The 13820-nt window shown below is 44.5% G+C and overlaps 1 protein-coding gene across 4 annotated transcripts in view; it reads left to right on the top strand.

The window, feature by feature from the left end:
• RPGRIP1 (RPGR interacting protein 1) overlaps positions 1-13820 on the top strand; it is a 42060-nt gene that overhangs the window by 6157 nt on the left and 22083 nt on the right. For 2 of the 4 annotated variants that reach the window (XM_081835371.1, XM_081835369.1), the window contains exons 2-9: positions 41-154; positions 2327-2386; positions 3471-3609; positions 5586-5893; positions 8133-8235; positions 9246-9371; positions 11096-11201; positions 12272-12544. In XM_081835371.1, coding sequence (XP_081691497.1) covers positions 67-154; positions 2327-2386; positions 3471-3609; positions 5586-5893; positions 8133-8235; positions 9246-9371; positions 11096-11201; positions 12272-12544 — 1203 coding nt within the window. In that variant the 5' untranslated portion in view covers positions 41-66. The remainder of the gene's footprint in view (positions 1-40; positions 155-2326; positions 2387-3470; positions 3610-5585; positions 5894-8132; positions 8236-9245; positions 9372-11095; positions 11202-12271; positions 12545-13820) is intronic. The other 2 variants (XM_081835372.1, XM_081835370.1) reach the window with 2 other exon arrangements.

Below are 13820 nucleotides of genomic sequence, written 5' to 3'. Positions count from 1 at the left end.
TCCAAAGCTCTCTTCCTAAGTCCCATCTTTGTTATTTCAGCTTTGTTCCAGGCCTCCTTCCCAGCCATGTCGCTGCTTGTGTTGGACGAAACAGCAGGCGATCTGCCAGTCCGAGACACCAATCAGAAGCCCTCCGTGATAGCGGCTATACAAGGTCAAAATTCTGGTTGGGAGGAGTGGTTTTTTAGGGCGTTTACTACAATAGTTGTGTTGCTGACTCTGAAACTTTCATAAACAAATGGAATTCAGATTCCGTGTCAGGAAAAGTTTAATTCTGCAACCGGAATAAATTATGTAAATCTGCATCGATTTGATCATTTTGGGTTGTTATTACCACAGTCATGCAGATGGGTAAACTGTGCAGGATAGTGAAATTCCACCATTTCTTGACCCAGGAATTTCCTGATCTGTCCCCTCTGGTATTTCTCATTCAGTTTTATCATATTTTGACAGTTTATCTTTGCGGCCCAAAAGACTAGCAACTTTTCTTCCTTGTTTCCCCTGCTCAAGGAAGCTTCAATTCCTTAAAGACTACATTCTGACATTTCCACAGTGCAATACCGGAAATTGAAGCGTTGAGTTAGGTGTCCTTTGCTGCACAGATAATATTTGCAAAGAGTGCGGTGCAATGTGAAACTCAGGTTGAAATTCTCTCAGTTTCACATACGGTCCTGCCTTTCCAAAACTTAATGCAAACTCCCTTCAAGACGTTTGAGCTGCGTGCAAGCAGAGCATGAATATGTAGGTGCATAGGGATGAATTCAGGGCTATAGCTCAGCATGAGAGCATCTGCTTTGCATGCAAAAGGTTCCAGAGTCAAACCCTGGCATCTTTAGGTAGGGCCAGGAGAGACTTCAGTCTGGAACCCGGAAGAGCAGTTGCTGGTCAAGGTAGATAAATGGTGCAATTGTTTGGTTCAGCACAAGGCAGCTTCCTATGTTGCTATGTTTCTAGAATTGGAAGGAAGGTTCTTTGAAAATAGGGCTCAGAAACTCCCTCGTAGCTGGACAGGCTAAGAGGGTATGGCCCTAAAGGGTAAAGGGACCCCTGACCATTAGGTCCAGTCACTGACGACTCTGGGGTTGTGGTGTTCATCTCACTTTATTGGCCAAGGGAGCCGGCGTACAACTTCCAGGTCATGTGGCCAGCATGACTAAGCCGCTTCTGGCGAACCAGAGCAGCGCACGGAAACGCCGTTTACCTTCCCACCGGAGCGGTACCTATTTATCTACTTGCTCGTGCTTTTGAACTGCTAGGTTGGCAGGAGCAGGCACCAAGCAACAGGAGCTCACCCCATCGCAGGGATTTGAACCTCCAACCTTCTGATCGGCAAGCCCTAGTCTCTGTGATTTTAACCCACAGCGCCACCTGCGTCCCTTTCCCTACAGGGTACCCTTATGCAAAAAGAGGGTTGGTAAATAAAGACAAACCCGCTTCCTTTTGTGGCATGCCAAGAAGTATAGCGGGGGGGGGGGGATAGTCTACCGTGCCAGTGGCAGCGCAATACTTTCCTTGCCTTGGCTGCTGGCAACCCACATTACGACACTGTGCCCGCCACCCCCATCTCTGAGCAGTGCGAGATTCCAGAGGTTCCATTCGCTCACCCAGGATTTGTGTTTCCTCCTGAGAATATGAGGCACAGCCGACCCTGTGGTGTCTTTAGATATATGGTTTATTTACACGTAGGTGCAACCTGAGTCTATGCTGTACAGGATCACAGCATCAGCACCCCCAAAAAAGATGTTGCTTTTCCCATAGCCCCAGAAGCCTTGGGTTCCAGCAGAAATCAGACATGGTTCTCTTGCCTCCACCTTCTAGCTCACGTAACTCAAAACTCCTTTATTTTTCTAACTATCAGCAAGTTGAGGGAGAGAGGCTCCCACTCATTTGTCATCTGGCACAGAGTCGCTTCCTTTGTTATCTTAACAACCCCTGTGTAGGTCATTACCTCACCAGGAAGCTAGCCTGGCTATTCCAGGAGTTTGAATCCTTGCTTAGATTACAACACTTGCTGGATCCAGGAATTTGAAGGAGGCTCCCGCATATATCCTACCTGCCTCAAACTCTTAATACTATGTTGTTATGCAGTGGGTTTGTCTGTGCAATTCTTCTTCCCCCATTCTCCCCCTCTCCATGCATAAACCCATGTTCTTTATGCAAGAATGGCTTTATCTATTGATAACTCTACTCTGTATTGTTTTTATTATTTGGTTGGAAGCTGCCCAAAGTGGCTGGGGAAACCCAGCCAGATGGGCGTGGTATAAATAATAAATTATTATTAAATTATTATATTATTATCTCCATCTCCAAACCCCCTTTCCTCCAGATGTGTCATCTTCTGCTGTCCTCCCTGCCAAATCCCAAGGGTTGAAAAAATGGATGAAAGGTAGGCGAGGTCATGAAATTCACTGTCTTTATGTGTCGTATCAAACTTTTCACATAACCACTTCCTCTAATAGCAAACCCCAATGGTGCGTGCCAAGAAAAATTGAGATGAAACAAGATGGAAGTGTCCACCCGACTGGGGAACTTTGAGGTTTCTAGAAGTACATATTAACTAGGGTTGCCATATCTCAAAAAGTGAAAATCCGGACAACTTTGTTGAAGCCTTTTTGGGCAAGTTTTTGAACTATTTTTTAAATGTCACCCAAAACAACTCTGCCAACATGGGTTGCCATACACCCAGATTTTCCAGGACATTTTCCCGATTTCAGCCCAGAGACTGCTTCCTACAGCGGAACTCAGGGTATGTTCAGGATATTCCTGACATATGGCAACCCTATATTAACCCTCCCCCAACTGTCCAATGAGAATTAAGCATGGTCAGCTAAGCACAGGATGTTGAGTATGTTGGAAAAGGAAAAGGGGAAACTGAGGTAACGATGCCCTACTTCAGCTCTTTATCGCTTAGAGTATCATTGAGGAGAACATGGTTGGCCAACAAGAACCTTGTATAGTACATATATACTATACAGTATATATACTGTATATATATACAGTACATAATAATTCCCATTATGAAGAGGGCTAGCATTATGTAGTAAGAGTGTTGGGCTAGGACTGGGGAAACCGAAGTTCAAATCCTCCCACAACCATGAAACTCACTGTGGTCTTAGGCCAATCACTCTCACCAGAGTCATTTTTTAGGAGCAGGCATTCCAGGTGGCTACCTGGAGCCCTGGACTCTGCAGGGTGGAGTGTCTGGCCTAGTGCAACTAGAAGGTGAAACTTAATTTTTGCAAATGTGTTAAAAACCATCCTCTTACAGCCATGTTTGACCTCCACCCAATACATGGTTCTATCTTCCCAACCTAGTTAACATTTGCAGAATCACCTCCAAAGGCCTGAAGACCGTCATGAATGATGAAACCACGAAATCTACAAGATTTCTGTATGGGTGGAAACTTCTTCCTTTGTTTCCAGACCACATAGCTGATGATGTTCTTCCCAATTCTTTTGCTGCTCCCCAGCATCAGGTTCACTGGCAAGGACTCGGCGCCAGATAAACCGAGTGAACCGCACAGAGTTAGAGGACGGGTTCTTGCGACTTCATGATGAAAATCTCCTGCTCAAAGAGTTTGCCCGGAAGCAAGAGGACAGGATCAAAAGGTATCGGGAGTGACAGCTATTAATTAAATTGTCGTCCGTTGTCAGAATATATTATTGTGTGTTGTCTATTACTCACAATCAACTGGCTGATTGTTCAGTTAACAGGTGTTTTAAATCTAATGTCTTGAAGAAATGACTATAGTAAGCTAGAGTTCACACCCATGACCAGCTTCAATGAGCCAAACAGTAATAAAAGAGAATGTTGCTGAGTCTACATAGGTCCCTGACCACGGATCAATCCCAGCCTGTCATCATAGTTCAGAGTAGTCTATCGTCTCTGTAAACCACAGCCCCCTCTCCTCTCCCACTTCCCGACCACCCTACTCTGGGTTGGGTTTTGTGTTATATGTCTAGTTCGGTCAATAGAACTGGAAGTGTTGTATTAATTAAGCTCAACTGAGCCAATGCTTTCCTTTGTTCCATGAATGCCTCCGTTCAGTGAAGACTAATGTTACATTCTGCCACCAGGTGTCGCTGTCGTGCTAACTGTGTTCTCTGTGTGCATGCTGAAGCCAAGAGCACCATGGTGGCCTCTAGTGGCAGAATGCAAGCATTGCAACACTGCAAATTTTAAAAAAACAAACCAACATGACAGGAAGTGGCTTCAGTCTAATGAGCATTTAAACTAGCTGTCACACAGGTCTTTGCAATAACAGAAAACACATATACAGATTGCACCATCAACACACCGTCTTACATCAGCCATATTAACTAGGGTTGCCATATCTCAAAAAGTGAAAATCCGGACAACAACGTTGTTGAAGCCTTTTTTGGCAAGTTTTTGAACTATTTTTTAAAGAAGGTCACCCAAAACAACTCTGCCAACATGGGTTGCCATACGCCCAGATTTTCCAGGACATTTTCCCGATTTCGGCCCGGACACTGCTTTCTACAGCTCCATCTGGTACGTAGGCTGAGACCCTACCTCCCCGCGGACTGTCTCGCCAGAGTGGTGCATGCTCTGGTTATCTCCCGCTTGGACTACTGCAATGCACTCTACGTGGGGCTACCTTTGAAGGTGACTCGGAAACTACAACTAATCCAGAATGCAGCAGCTAGACTGGTGACTGGGGGCGGCCACCAAGACCATATAACACCGGTCTTGAAAGACCTACATTGGCTCCCAGTACGTTTCCGAGCACAATTCAAAGTGTTGGTGCTGACCTTTAAAGCCCTAAACGGCCTCGGTCCAGTATACCTGAAGGAGCGTCTCCACCCCCATCGTTCTGCCCGGACGCTGAGGTCCAGCGTCGAGGGCCTTCTGGCGGTTCCCTCATTGCAAGAAGCAAAGCTACAGGGAGCCAGGCAGAGGGCCTTCTCGGTAGTGGTGCCCACCCTGTGGAACACCCTTCCAGCAGATGTCAAAGTGATAAACAACTACCTGACATTCAGAAGATATCTTAAGGCAGCCCTGTTCAGGGAAGTTTTTAATGTGTGATATTTTACTGTATTTTTGGTTTCTATGGAAGCCGCCCAGAGTGGCTGGGGAGGCCCAGCCAGTTGGGCGGGGAATAAATAAATAAATAAATAAATAAATAAATAAATAAATGTTAATAATAATTTATATATACCCCGCCCTTCTGGCTGTGCTTCCCAGCCACTCTGGGCGGCTTCCAACAAAATATTAAAATACAGTAATGCATCAAACATTAAAAGCTTCCCTAAACAGGGCTGCCTTCAGATGTCTTCTAAAAGTCTGGTAGTAGTTGTTCTCTTTGACATCTGGTGGGTGGGTGTTCCAAAGGGCGGGTGCCACTACCGCCAAGGCCCTCTACCTGGTTCCCTGTAACTTGGCTATATCTGGTTCCTTCTATCTTTCTTTCTATGACCCCTCTCTGAATCTTTTCCAACATGATTTGGCTTTCTTAAATGGTGGTGCCCAGAACTTGAATCTCAAACATGGTCCTGCGAACACCAATTACAGAGGATTCTTGAGAATGCCAAAACTGGATCTTTCCCTCCCTTTGCTCTATCAGGATGGGCACCAAACTATCAAGGCTCAGCCACGAGCGAATGCAAGTTGACGGGAGACCCGGGAGCTGGATCCGAAGCTCTGGAAGAAACCTGGACCTGGAGGAGGACCTGGAAGGGACTCGGGAGAGGGTTCGGGAACTGGAGAGACGAAATGAGGGTCTAAGGAACCGCCTGCTTTTCTACAAGCAGCAGCTCCAGCTGCAGAGTTTGGCTCGATACGGCCCTTATGGCTATGTCTCTCCCAGGGTAGACACAGGACTTCGGCGGGCGCACACAGCCGCTGGACGAGTGCCTGAGAAAGTACGCAAAGGTAAAAAGAGCTTGTGGAGGGTATTGTGTTCATCGGTAGAGAGGTTCTGGGCTGAGCAGTGGTTTTGCAATGCTAAAGGACGCTTAATGAGTGTCAGGGACTGGCAGGATGCTGACGGGTGTGCAACAGTTGCACTAATGTACAGAGTATGGGAAAAAAGTAAGACGAATTGAGTACAGGACAGCAAATAGGACCTGGCAGGTGTTACTAAAACTTAGTGGGATGATGCAGAAATCCCAGCAAAAGAAGAATGGATACAAAAACTTATGGGATACGCAGAAATGGCATAACATACTGGAAAAATAAGAAATCAAGATAACAAACTTTTTATAAAAGAATGGAAATGGTTTGTTGAATATTTACAAATAAAACAGATTTACAAATAAATTGTAAACAGACATTGGCTAGATTATTGTAATAACCTGCAGTTTTATAAGAGTATATATTGAAAGTAGATGAATAAATGAGCAAATTAAGTTAATTTGGATATGCAGAAAATATTTAAGGAACTGCAGAAAGAGGAAGGAAGCCAAGTTTTGAAATGTTAAAATGATTATAAAATTACTGAAATGTATAAAATTGAAAATCATACATAAAATATTTTTTTTAAAGTAGTAATAATAATAAAAGAAACTTAGTGGGATGATACTCATGACTGAAATGTAGGAATTGAGAGGTATAACCTGTTCAAAAGGAATAGACGAAACAGAAAGGGAGGAGGAGTGGCATTATAATGTAAAGGATGTGTACACTTGTGTACAGAGCATGGAAGGCAGGTTGAGGATTTGTGGTTAAATTTGGAGGAGAAGGAAACAACAGTGACTTTGTTGTAGATATCTGCTAAGGACCTCTAAGCCAGGCTGAAGATTTGGATGATGCCTTCTTGAGCAGATGAGCAAACATTCAAAACGGAGAGATGTAGTAGTCATGGGAGAATTAATGACCCCAGTACCTCTTGCAACTCAAATTAGGCTAAGAATTAGTCTAGCAACCTCTACCACATTTGGTGGACCTGTGGTAGAGTGAAGGGCTTCTGGGAATTAATTTATAATGAACTTTAAAAAATCTTTAAGTACACTTTTCCAAAAAAAAAACCCTGAAGCCTTTCTACTGGGATTGACAGGGAAGGAAATTAAAAAGAAAGATAAAAATCTCTTTCTATACGCCACGACGGCTGCAAGAACTATCTTGGCTCACAATTGGAAAACAGATGTAATACCTACCATTATGGAATGGCAGGTTAAAATGATGAATTATGTAGAACTGGCCAGAGTATCAGGAAAACTACGAGATCAAGACGAACAGAAGTTTCAAGAAAGCTGGAGTATATATTTGGTGTATATAAGAGACGATTGTAAAACCTTAAAGACACTGGCAGGGTTAGAATGACTCTAACAGCATATGGTAAAAATAAAGTTAAATATATAGAATACGCAATGTTAGAAAATATATGATACTTACCGAAGGGGTGGAGGGAAGTCCGAAGCTCGGCAGAGCTAATGTATAATGAATGTATGTTTAATGGAAAAAAAAATTGGGGGAAAAAGAAAAAAGAATGCCAGGTCTAACAAATTCCTCAATTCCCTCGCTGACAATTTCATTTCCCAGAAGGGTGGAAGAAGCAATAAGTGACTAGCAGGCTGTTGACTGGGGTGCAGTGGGGATGGGGGGACTTAGGAGAGGGGGGCAGTGAATTGTGGGAAACCGTATGAGCCAAGAGACAAGAGTCGGAGGCAGGGGAAGCTTCACAGCTGGAGGTGGGGCGCAGGATGGATCAGAAGAGGCAGTTCAAGCAAGTGGAGGGCCAGCTGCTTCCCCACCCTCTCCTGCACCAATGTCTCCCAGAACCAGGAGGGAGGTGAAGAGAGAAGAGCAGGGGCAGCTTTCACAGGGGCACAGTCTCCAGCTGTGTGCGTGTAGCCCATAAACTGAGGGAGAGGGAGTGAGCCCCTGTTGCTACCACAGAGCACAGACCTGGGAATAGTTGCCTAGATGCTAGAGTGGTGTGCATAGTTATTCAGAGCCATAGAAACAACTGTAAGTGTCTGCTTTTAACAATAAAGAGTTAACTATCTTCCATGTGCATTGCTTTGGCCCATGACAGTAGACTTCATTGAAGCTAATCGCACTGGCTTTTCATGGACCCTGCTGGTTTTTCTCTATAGAATGTGTGACCCAACAGGGCATGGGCTGAGGCGCATGATGTGTTGCTCGTAATTATTTATATTTTTTGGCCCAGCAGGAATGCGGGTTCAAGGGCCGGCGGTCAGACCAACCCACACAGCTCCTGCCCGCTATGGCGATCACACTCTGGAGGGATCTCGAGTTGAGACGGAGAGACTGTGAGTCTTGCCTGCCCATCCTACGCTCAACCGTTTGGCCACTGCGATTCTTTTCCTTTCTTTCAAAATCATTTTTATTTGGTTTAACCAGTATAAAATTATAACAATACAATCATAAAGGTAAAGGGACCCCTGACCATTAGGTCCAGTCGTGACCGACTCTGGGGTTGCGGCGCTCATCTTGCTTTCCTGGCCGAGGGAGCCGGCGTACAGCTTCCGGGTCATGTGGCCAGCATGACAAAGCCACTTCTGGCGAACCAGAGCAGCACATGGAAACGGCGTTTACCTTCCCGCCAGAGCGGTACCTATTTATCTATTTGCACTTTGATGTGCTTTCGAACTGCTAGGTTGGCAGGAGCTGGGACAGAGCAACAGGAGCTCACCCCGTCGCGGGGATTCGAACTGACAACCTTCTGTTCGGCAAGCCCTAGGCTCTGTGGTTCAGTGGCGTAGCGTGGGGGGTGCAGGGGGGGCCGGCTGCACCGGGCGCAACATCTGGGGTTAGGGCAAATCCACGGGTTAGGGGGCGCAAATCCACGGGTTAGGGGGCGCAAATTACTTGCCTTGCCCCGGGTGCTGACAACCCACGCTACGCCACTGCTGTGGTTTAACCCACAGCGCCACCCGCATCCCTAATACAATCATACACATCCACATTTACAGATTCCTCCGAATCTCTGGATTTCCCATCTCCCCTTCATGGTTCCCATTCTTGAACCTTTTCTCCTGCATCTTTTCTAAGTTTTATATAACTCCATTGTCTCCATAGTACTTGCTACATTACAAGTGTTACTGTAATCCTGCTAGTGTTTTCGTCTGCTTACAGTATGTCACTGTTTTATATATGTGTCATTATATTGTAATTCACTTTGAGATGGGAAGGAATGAAATAAATAAATAAATAAATAACGTTAATGCATGCAAATGTTAACTGAATCCTCTCCTCTTCCCATTTTCCCAGGGACAATGAGCTGGAAACGAAGCAGCTATTTTTGTTTTCTTCCTTTCAGTACCCAGAGCCTGGTCCTTGCAGCGTTGGAGCTGGATCCTGAGTCGCTGAGTTCCACACACGGCAGAGATACGGACCCAGAAAGCGCCCGCTCCCTGCAGCGCCACCTAGAGGTCCGGGAACGCCGGTACAATGCCTGCACAATGCTTCATTCACGTATTATTTGGTCCATGTTAAATCAGTCTCTCTAGCTCTGTTTTAAGGTCTTCTAAACTCTTGTTCCATTTCTCACCAAAACACTTAAATCGAACTTAATCCGTTCCGGAGAGAGCCAGATTCTGGGATGTCAAAGTATATATTTTCAGGCTTGAGTTTAAAACGGGGAAAACCAAACATGACTCATTGATAAGATATAGAGATTTGTAAATTGGGAGTGTTGACATGTGTTTCACTCTGAGTTTTGGCTTGTCATTGATCTTAATTATTTTTTGAATGTTTTAAATAGTTGTTTTTCATGGGTTATTACTGATAATTTTATTGTTTTACTTACTGTAAACAGTTTTGAGATTGGTTGTTTTCCTACATGGTACATGTACCTACGTGGTACATGAATTTTGTAAACTAAATCAAACAAACCTTTATTTTAACTTCTTGCTTCATCAGTGAAATATACTCAGAGTCGCAAATTTCATGCTCTTTATTCAGCTCATAGTGGTGAGGAGGAATGAATGAATGTCCCCTCAAAGTATCTGCTTTATATACATTATTTACACAATGGGCTGCACATGATTGGCTAATTCTGGAATTCTACTGTAAGCCAATCAGGTTGTGGATTCACTTATATCTGGAGCATGATTGGGTGGTTCCTGCCAGCCAATCATACTGCTGCATTGTTCTAGGACCAATCAGACTGCTGCATTCTGAATCCTATTGTTCTAGGACCAATCAGACTGCTGCAATTTGGATCCTATTGTTCTAGGACCAATCAGACTGCTGCAGTTTGGATCCTATTCAACTCAGTACATAACAATCAGGAACATAAAAATTCAGATACAGTGGTACCTCGGGTACCACATTCCACATACGCTTCAGGTTACATACGCTTCAGGTTACAGACTCCACTAACCCAGAGATATTACCTCGGGTTAAGAACTTTGCTTCAGGATGAGAACAGAAATCGTGCTTCGGAGGTGCGGCGGCAGCAGGAGGCCCCGTTAGCTAAAGTGGTGCTTCAGGTTAAGAACAGTTTCAGGTTAAGTACGAACCTCCGGAACGAATTAAGTCCTTAACCTGAGGTACCACTGTATCTGTATGCAATAGCAGAAATGGCTGGAAAGTATTTTATTACAACCACGCCCCCCCCCAATTTATTAACCTAAAGTAGTTTCCAGCCCTTTTCTTCTCATGAGGGAAGGACAAAGGAGGGACAGATAAGTGTTGGCAGGTGGGTTTCACATTTAATGCTGGTCTCTTAGACCTAACAAGACTATTTCTATTTCTTTTTGATGAGTATTTAAAATCTATTTTTATTAATACAAAGTTCAGTACAAAGTACCTATTTAAAACACACCAGAATAAAAGAAATACTTTTTAAAAAAACTAATCTAAAGAGGAACAGGGGCAGAAAGAGGAAAAAAAGGGGGGGGGAGAAAAAGAAAAAAGAGTGAGAGAAAAAGTAAAGAAAACGGGAAAGGATAAAAAAGACTTCCGGTTCTCTGTCCGTCAGCTAAATATAGTACAGGTATTGACTCATTAACATCCAGCTATTCTATTTTCTATGAGCTAAATTTTTTTCTTCAGATCCAGACATTACAAGCTCATTTTCTCTCTTAGGCAAAAAGTCTGCAAGAAGTTTCCAGTCCTTAATAAATGTCAATATTCAGCACCTATTTGTCTGATTTGCTGTTCCAGAGCCGCCATCCAGGAAAACGTGGAGCTGATTCGTCTGCAGAAGCTTCTGAGAGCCAAGAATTCAGAACTGGTGGTAACCAAAGCCCAGTTTGCTGGCTTACAGGAAGTGAGTTCTGCCAAATGCGGCCCACTGGGTTTCACTCTCTGGCCCCTGGGCTTCTCCCCAAGCCAAACCACTTCACAGAGACAAACCGATGATCTTCTGAGCCCTCCCAAGGGATGCAGGCCAGTGGCAACCTGGGGCCGTCAGAGACAAAACTGGGTGGGAAAATGGATGTACATTTTGCCTTTGTGCAGTAGGCTAGTTCTTACACACACTCACAAGGCACCTCGCTCTCTTCTCCATCCAGGCAAGGAAGCGGCATTATCAAAATTCAAGGGCAAAGTCCAGCAAGGCAAAATCACTTGCGGCTGAGGGAGGAAGCAGTGCTAGTGAAGGCCACATTTTCAGTTGTGCTTTACCACAGTTTGTGGTTTTTTGCAGATCCTTTTCAGAGCGTTTTTTAATAGCTGTTTAGATCTAGCCCAAATTATTTAAAAACAGATTGTGAGGGAAAGTGAGGGACCCTGATCCCCACAAACTCCTGTTGCACACACACCACATTACTTCCCCATAAGATTCCTGGGAACTGTTGGACTTCTGGTCTGCTGCGGAGGAGAATAGCGGTGTGCTAAGTGTCGTCCGCAACACAGAGCTGGCAGAAAGGCTTTGAGGGCAGCGCTAGAGGTCAGCGCACCCACCCAAAAAAACCCCACAGGAGAGTGGGGACCTGAGGGCTCCAGCGGAGCGAAAAATACATTCAGTGATTCAATTATTTGACTATACTGTCAGCAAACTTTTTCAGCAGGGGGCCGGTCCACTGTCCCTCAGTCCTTGTGAGGGACCGGACTATATTTTTTTTTGGGGGGGGGGGGAGAAAAGAATTCCTATACCCCACAAATAACCCAGAGATGTGTTTTAAATAAAAGGACACATTCTACTCATGTAAAAATACGCTGATTCCCGGACTGTCCGCGGGCCGGATTTCGAAGGCGATTGGGCTGGATCCGGGCCTTAGTTTGCCTACCCATGGTATAGAGACTCTGTTTTCCTTCTTATATGTGACTTCCGACAAGGAAGGTACTTTTTTCCTCATCCACCCCAATAATCCAGCCCTTTGCTTGCTATTCCTCCAGGCTTACGAGACTCAGCTCCAGCAGGTAACTTTCTCCAGTTCTGTTTGGTGGTGGCAGCATTGGGATTCCGTGGTCCTTCAAGGCTCTAGATCTCATGAATGTTTCCCTTCTTCTTTGCTTCTCCAGAACCAAGAGGCACTGAGGTCAGCTAGCGAGGCCTTGCTAGCTCAGGTCGAAAAGCTCAATGCCCACCTCAGGGAGGAGAGTCAGAAGGTGGCAGCCCTGGAGAGTCAAGTAGAAATCCTTTCTCCACTGCAGGGAATGCTGGAAGATGTAAGTCCTGTCAGAAATAATCCAGAAGGAAATGCTTCTCTCCTACTTCTCAAACTTCACTCTTTTATTTTTATTGAAACCATTTCTATACTGAGATATACAGTGCTTTTTTTCTATATAAAAAAGGGAGGGTACTTTCATATTTACTCAAGAAAATCACCATTTTATAGTTCAAATAGGGGGAAATAAATACAGTAAATGGAGAAAAGTAGAAAGATTCACAAAGTGTTTAGAGGTATGTGTACCCCCCAGAAAAAAAGCACTGGAGATATGTGTGATATGCCCCTGAGATGGTGCATTTTTGAATGTTGAAATCTGGACATTGGCTTAATTTCTGTTATAGGAATTCAAAGGTCTCAAATATAGAATAAACGTTGATAATTGCACAAGGAAAACACACACACACAGTGCTTTTTTCTTTAAAAAAATGTTTAGGGGTACTCTCATTTTCCTTCTCGTATTGAAATACTGCCCCTCAATGAGGCCAAACTTAGATTCACAAAATGTTTAGGGGTATGCGCACCCCTACGTCCCCCCAGAAAAAAAAATGCACAAGTATGTATACCACATGTCTAAACAGTACAGGAGAGCAATCCCAAAACCATCTTGGCTCTCTTAAAGACTCTAATTTCCTCTGCCTCCTTAATCCCTCTTGCCTGAGAACACATAGGCAGATAGCAATCGGGGGACGTTCCTGAAGGGATTCCTCTCCTATATCTATGAACCTCCTTCGTATTAGTTGTCATTGTTTGCCCAGATGCTCTGCATTGAGGGATGTGTGATGGGCATCCTTATTGTCTTATCAAATGCTAATGCTTTGAGCAAACTGTGTCTGGAACTATGGAAAAACTTGCTAAATCCTCAGGAATATCACACCTTGGCCTGCCTGAGCCACAGCAACCCCACCTTACCTGTGATGCCATTTCTGACTGTTTGTAGAGGGGGTGTGCTTCTTCTCCGCGCCAAAATGCAAACCCTTAAAAGAGATGTTTCTTCTTGGTTCTGGGTCTCTCTTGCCTCCTTGCTAGGGGGGAAGGGAACTCTGTTCCAACATAAAAAATAAAGATCTGCCTTGCTGTCACTGTATCCTGCCTCTATCCATTCATCTCTGACCGATCATGGACTTAGGAGGACTCCATCCCTTGGGGAATTGGGCAGCAAAAGCCAAACACCCCCTATTTTTCTATATCGTTTCCAAAGAAGGATGTCAGTCATATATATGATTTGAGCTTCTTAGCTGCATTTTATGTTTCCTTTATATTTGCCAAACCTGGGA

The sequence above is a fragment of the Podarcis erhardii genome, assembly GCF_964252035.2.
Source record: "Podarcis erhardii genome assembly, chromosome: 13".
Lineage (NCBI taxonomy): Eukaryota > Metazoa > Chordata > Lepidosauria > Squamata > Lacertidae > Podarcis > Podarcis erhardii.
Note: the sequence above shows the minus strand (reverse complement) of the source record. Positions and strands in the feature narration are given on the sequence as shown.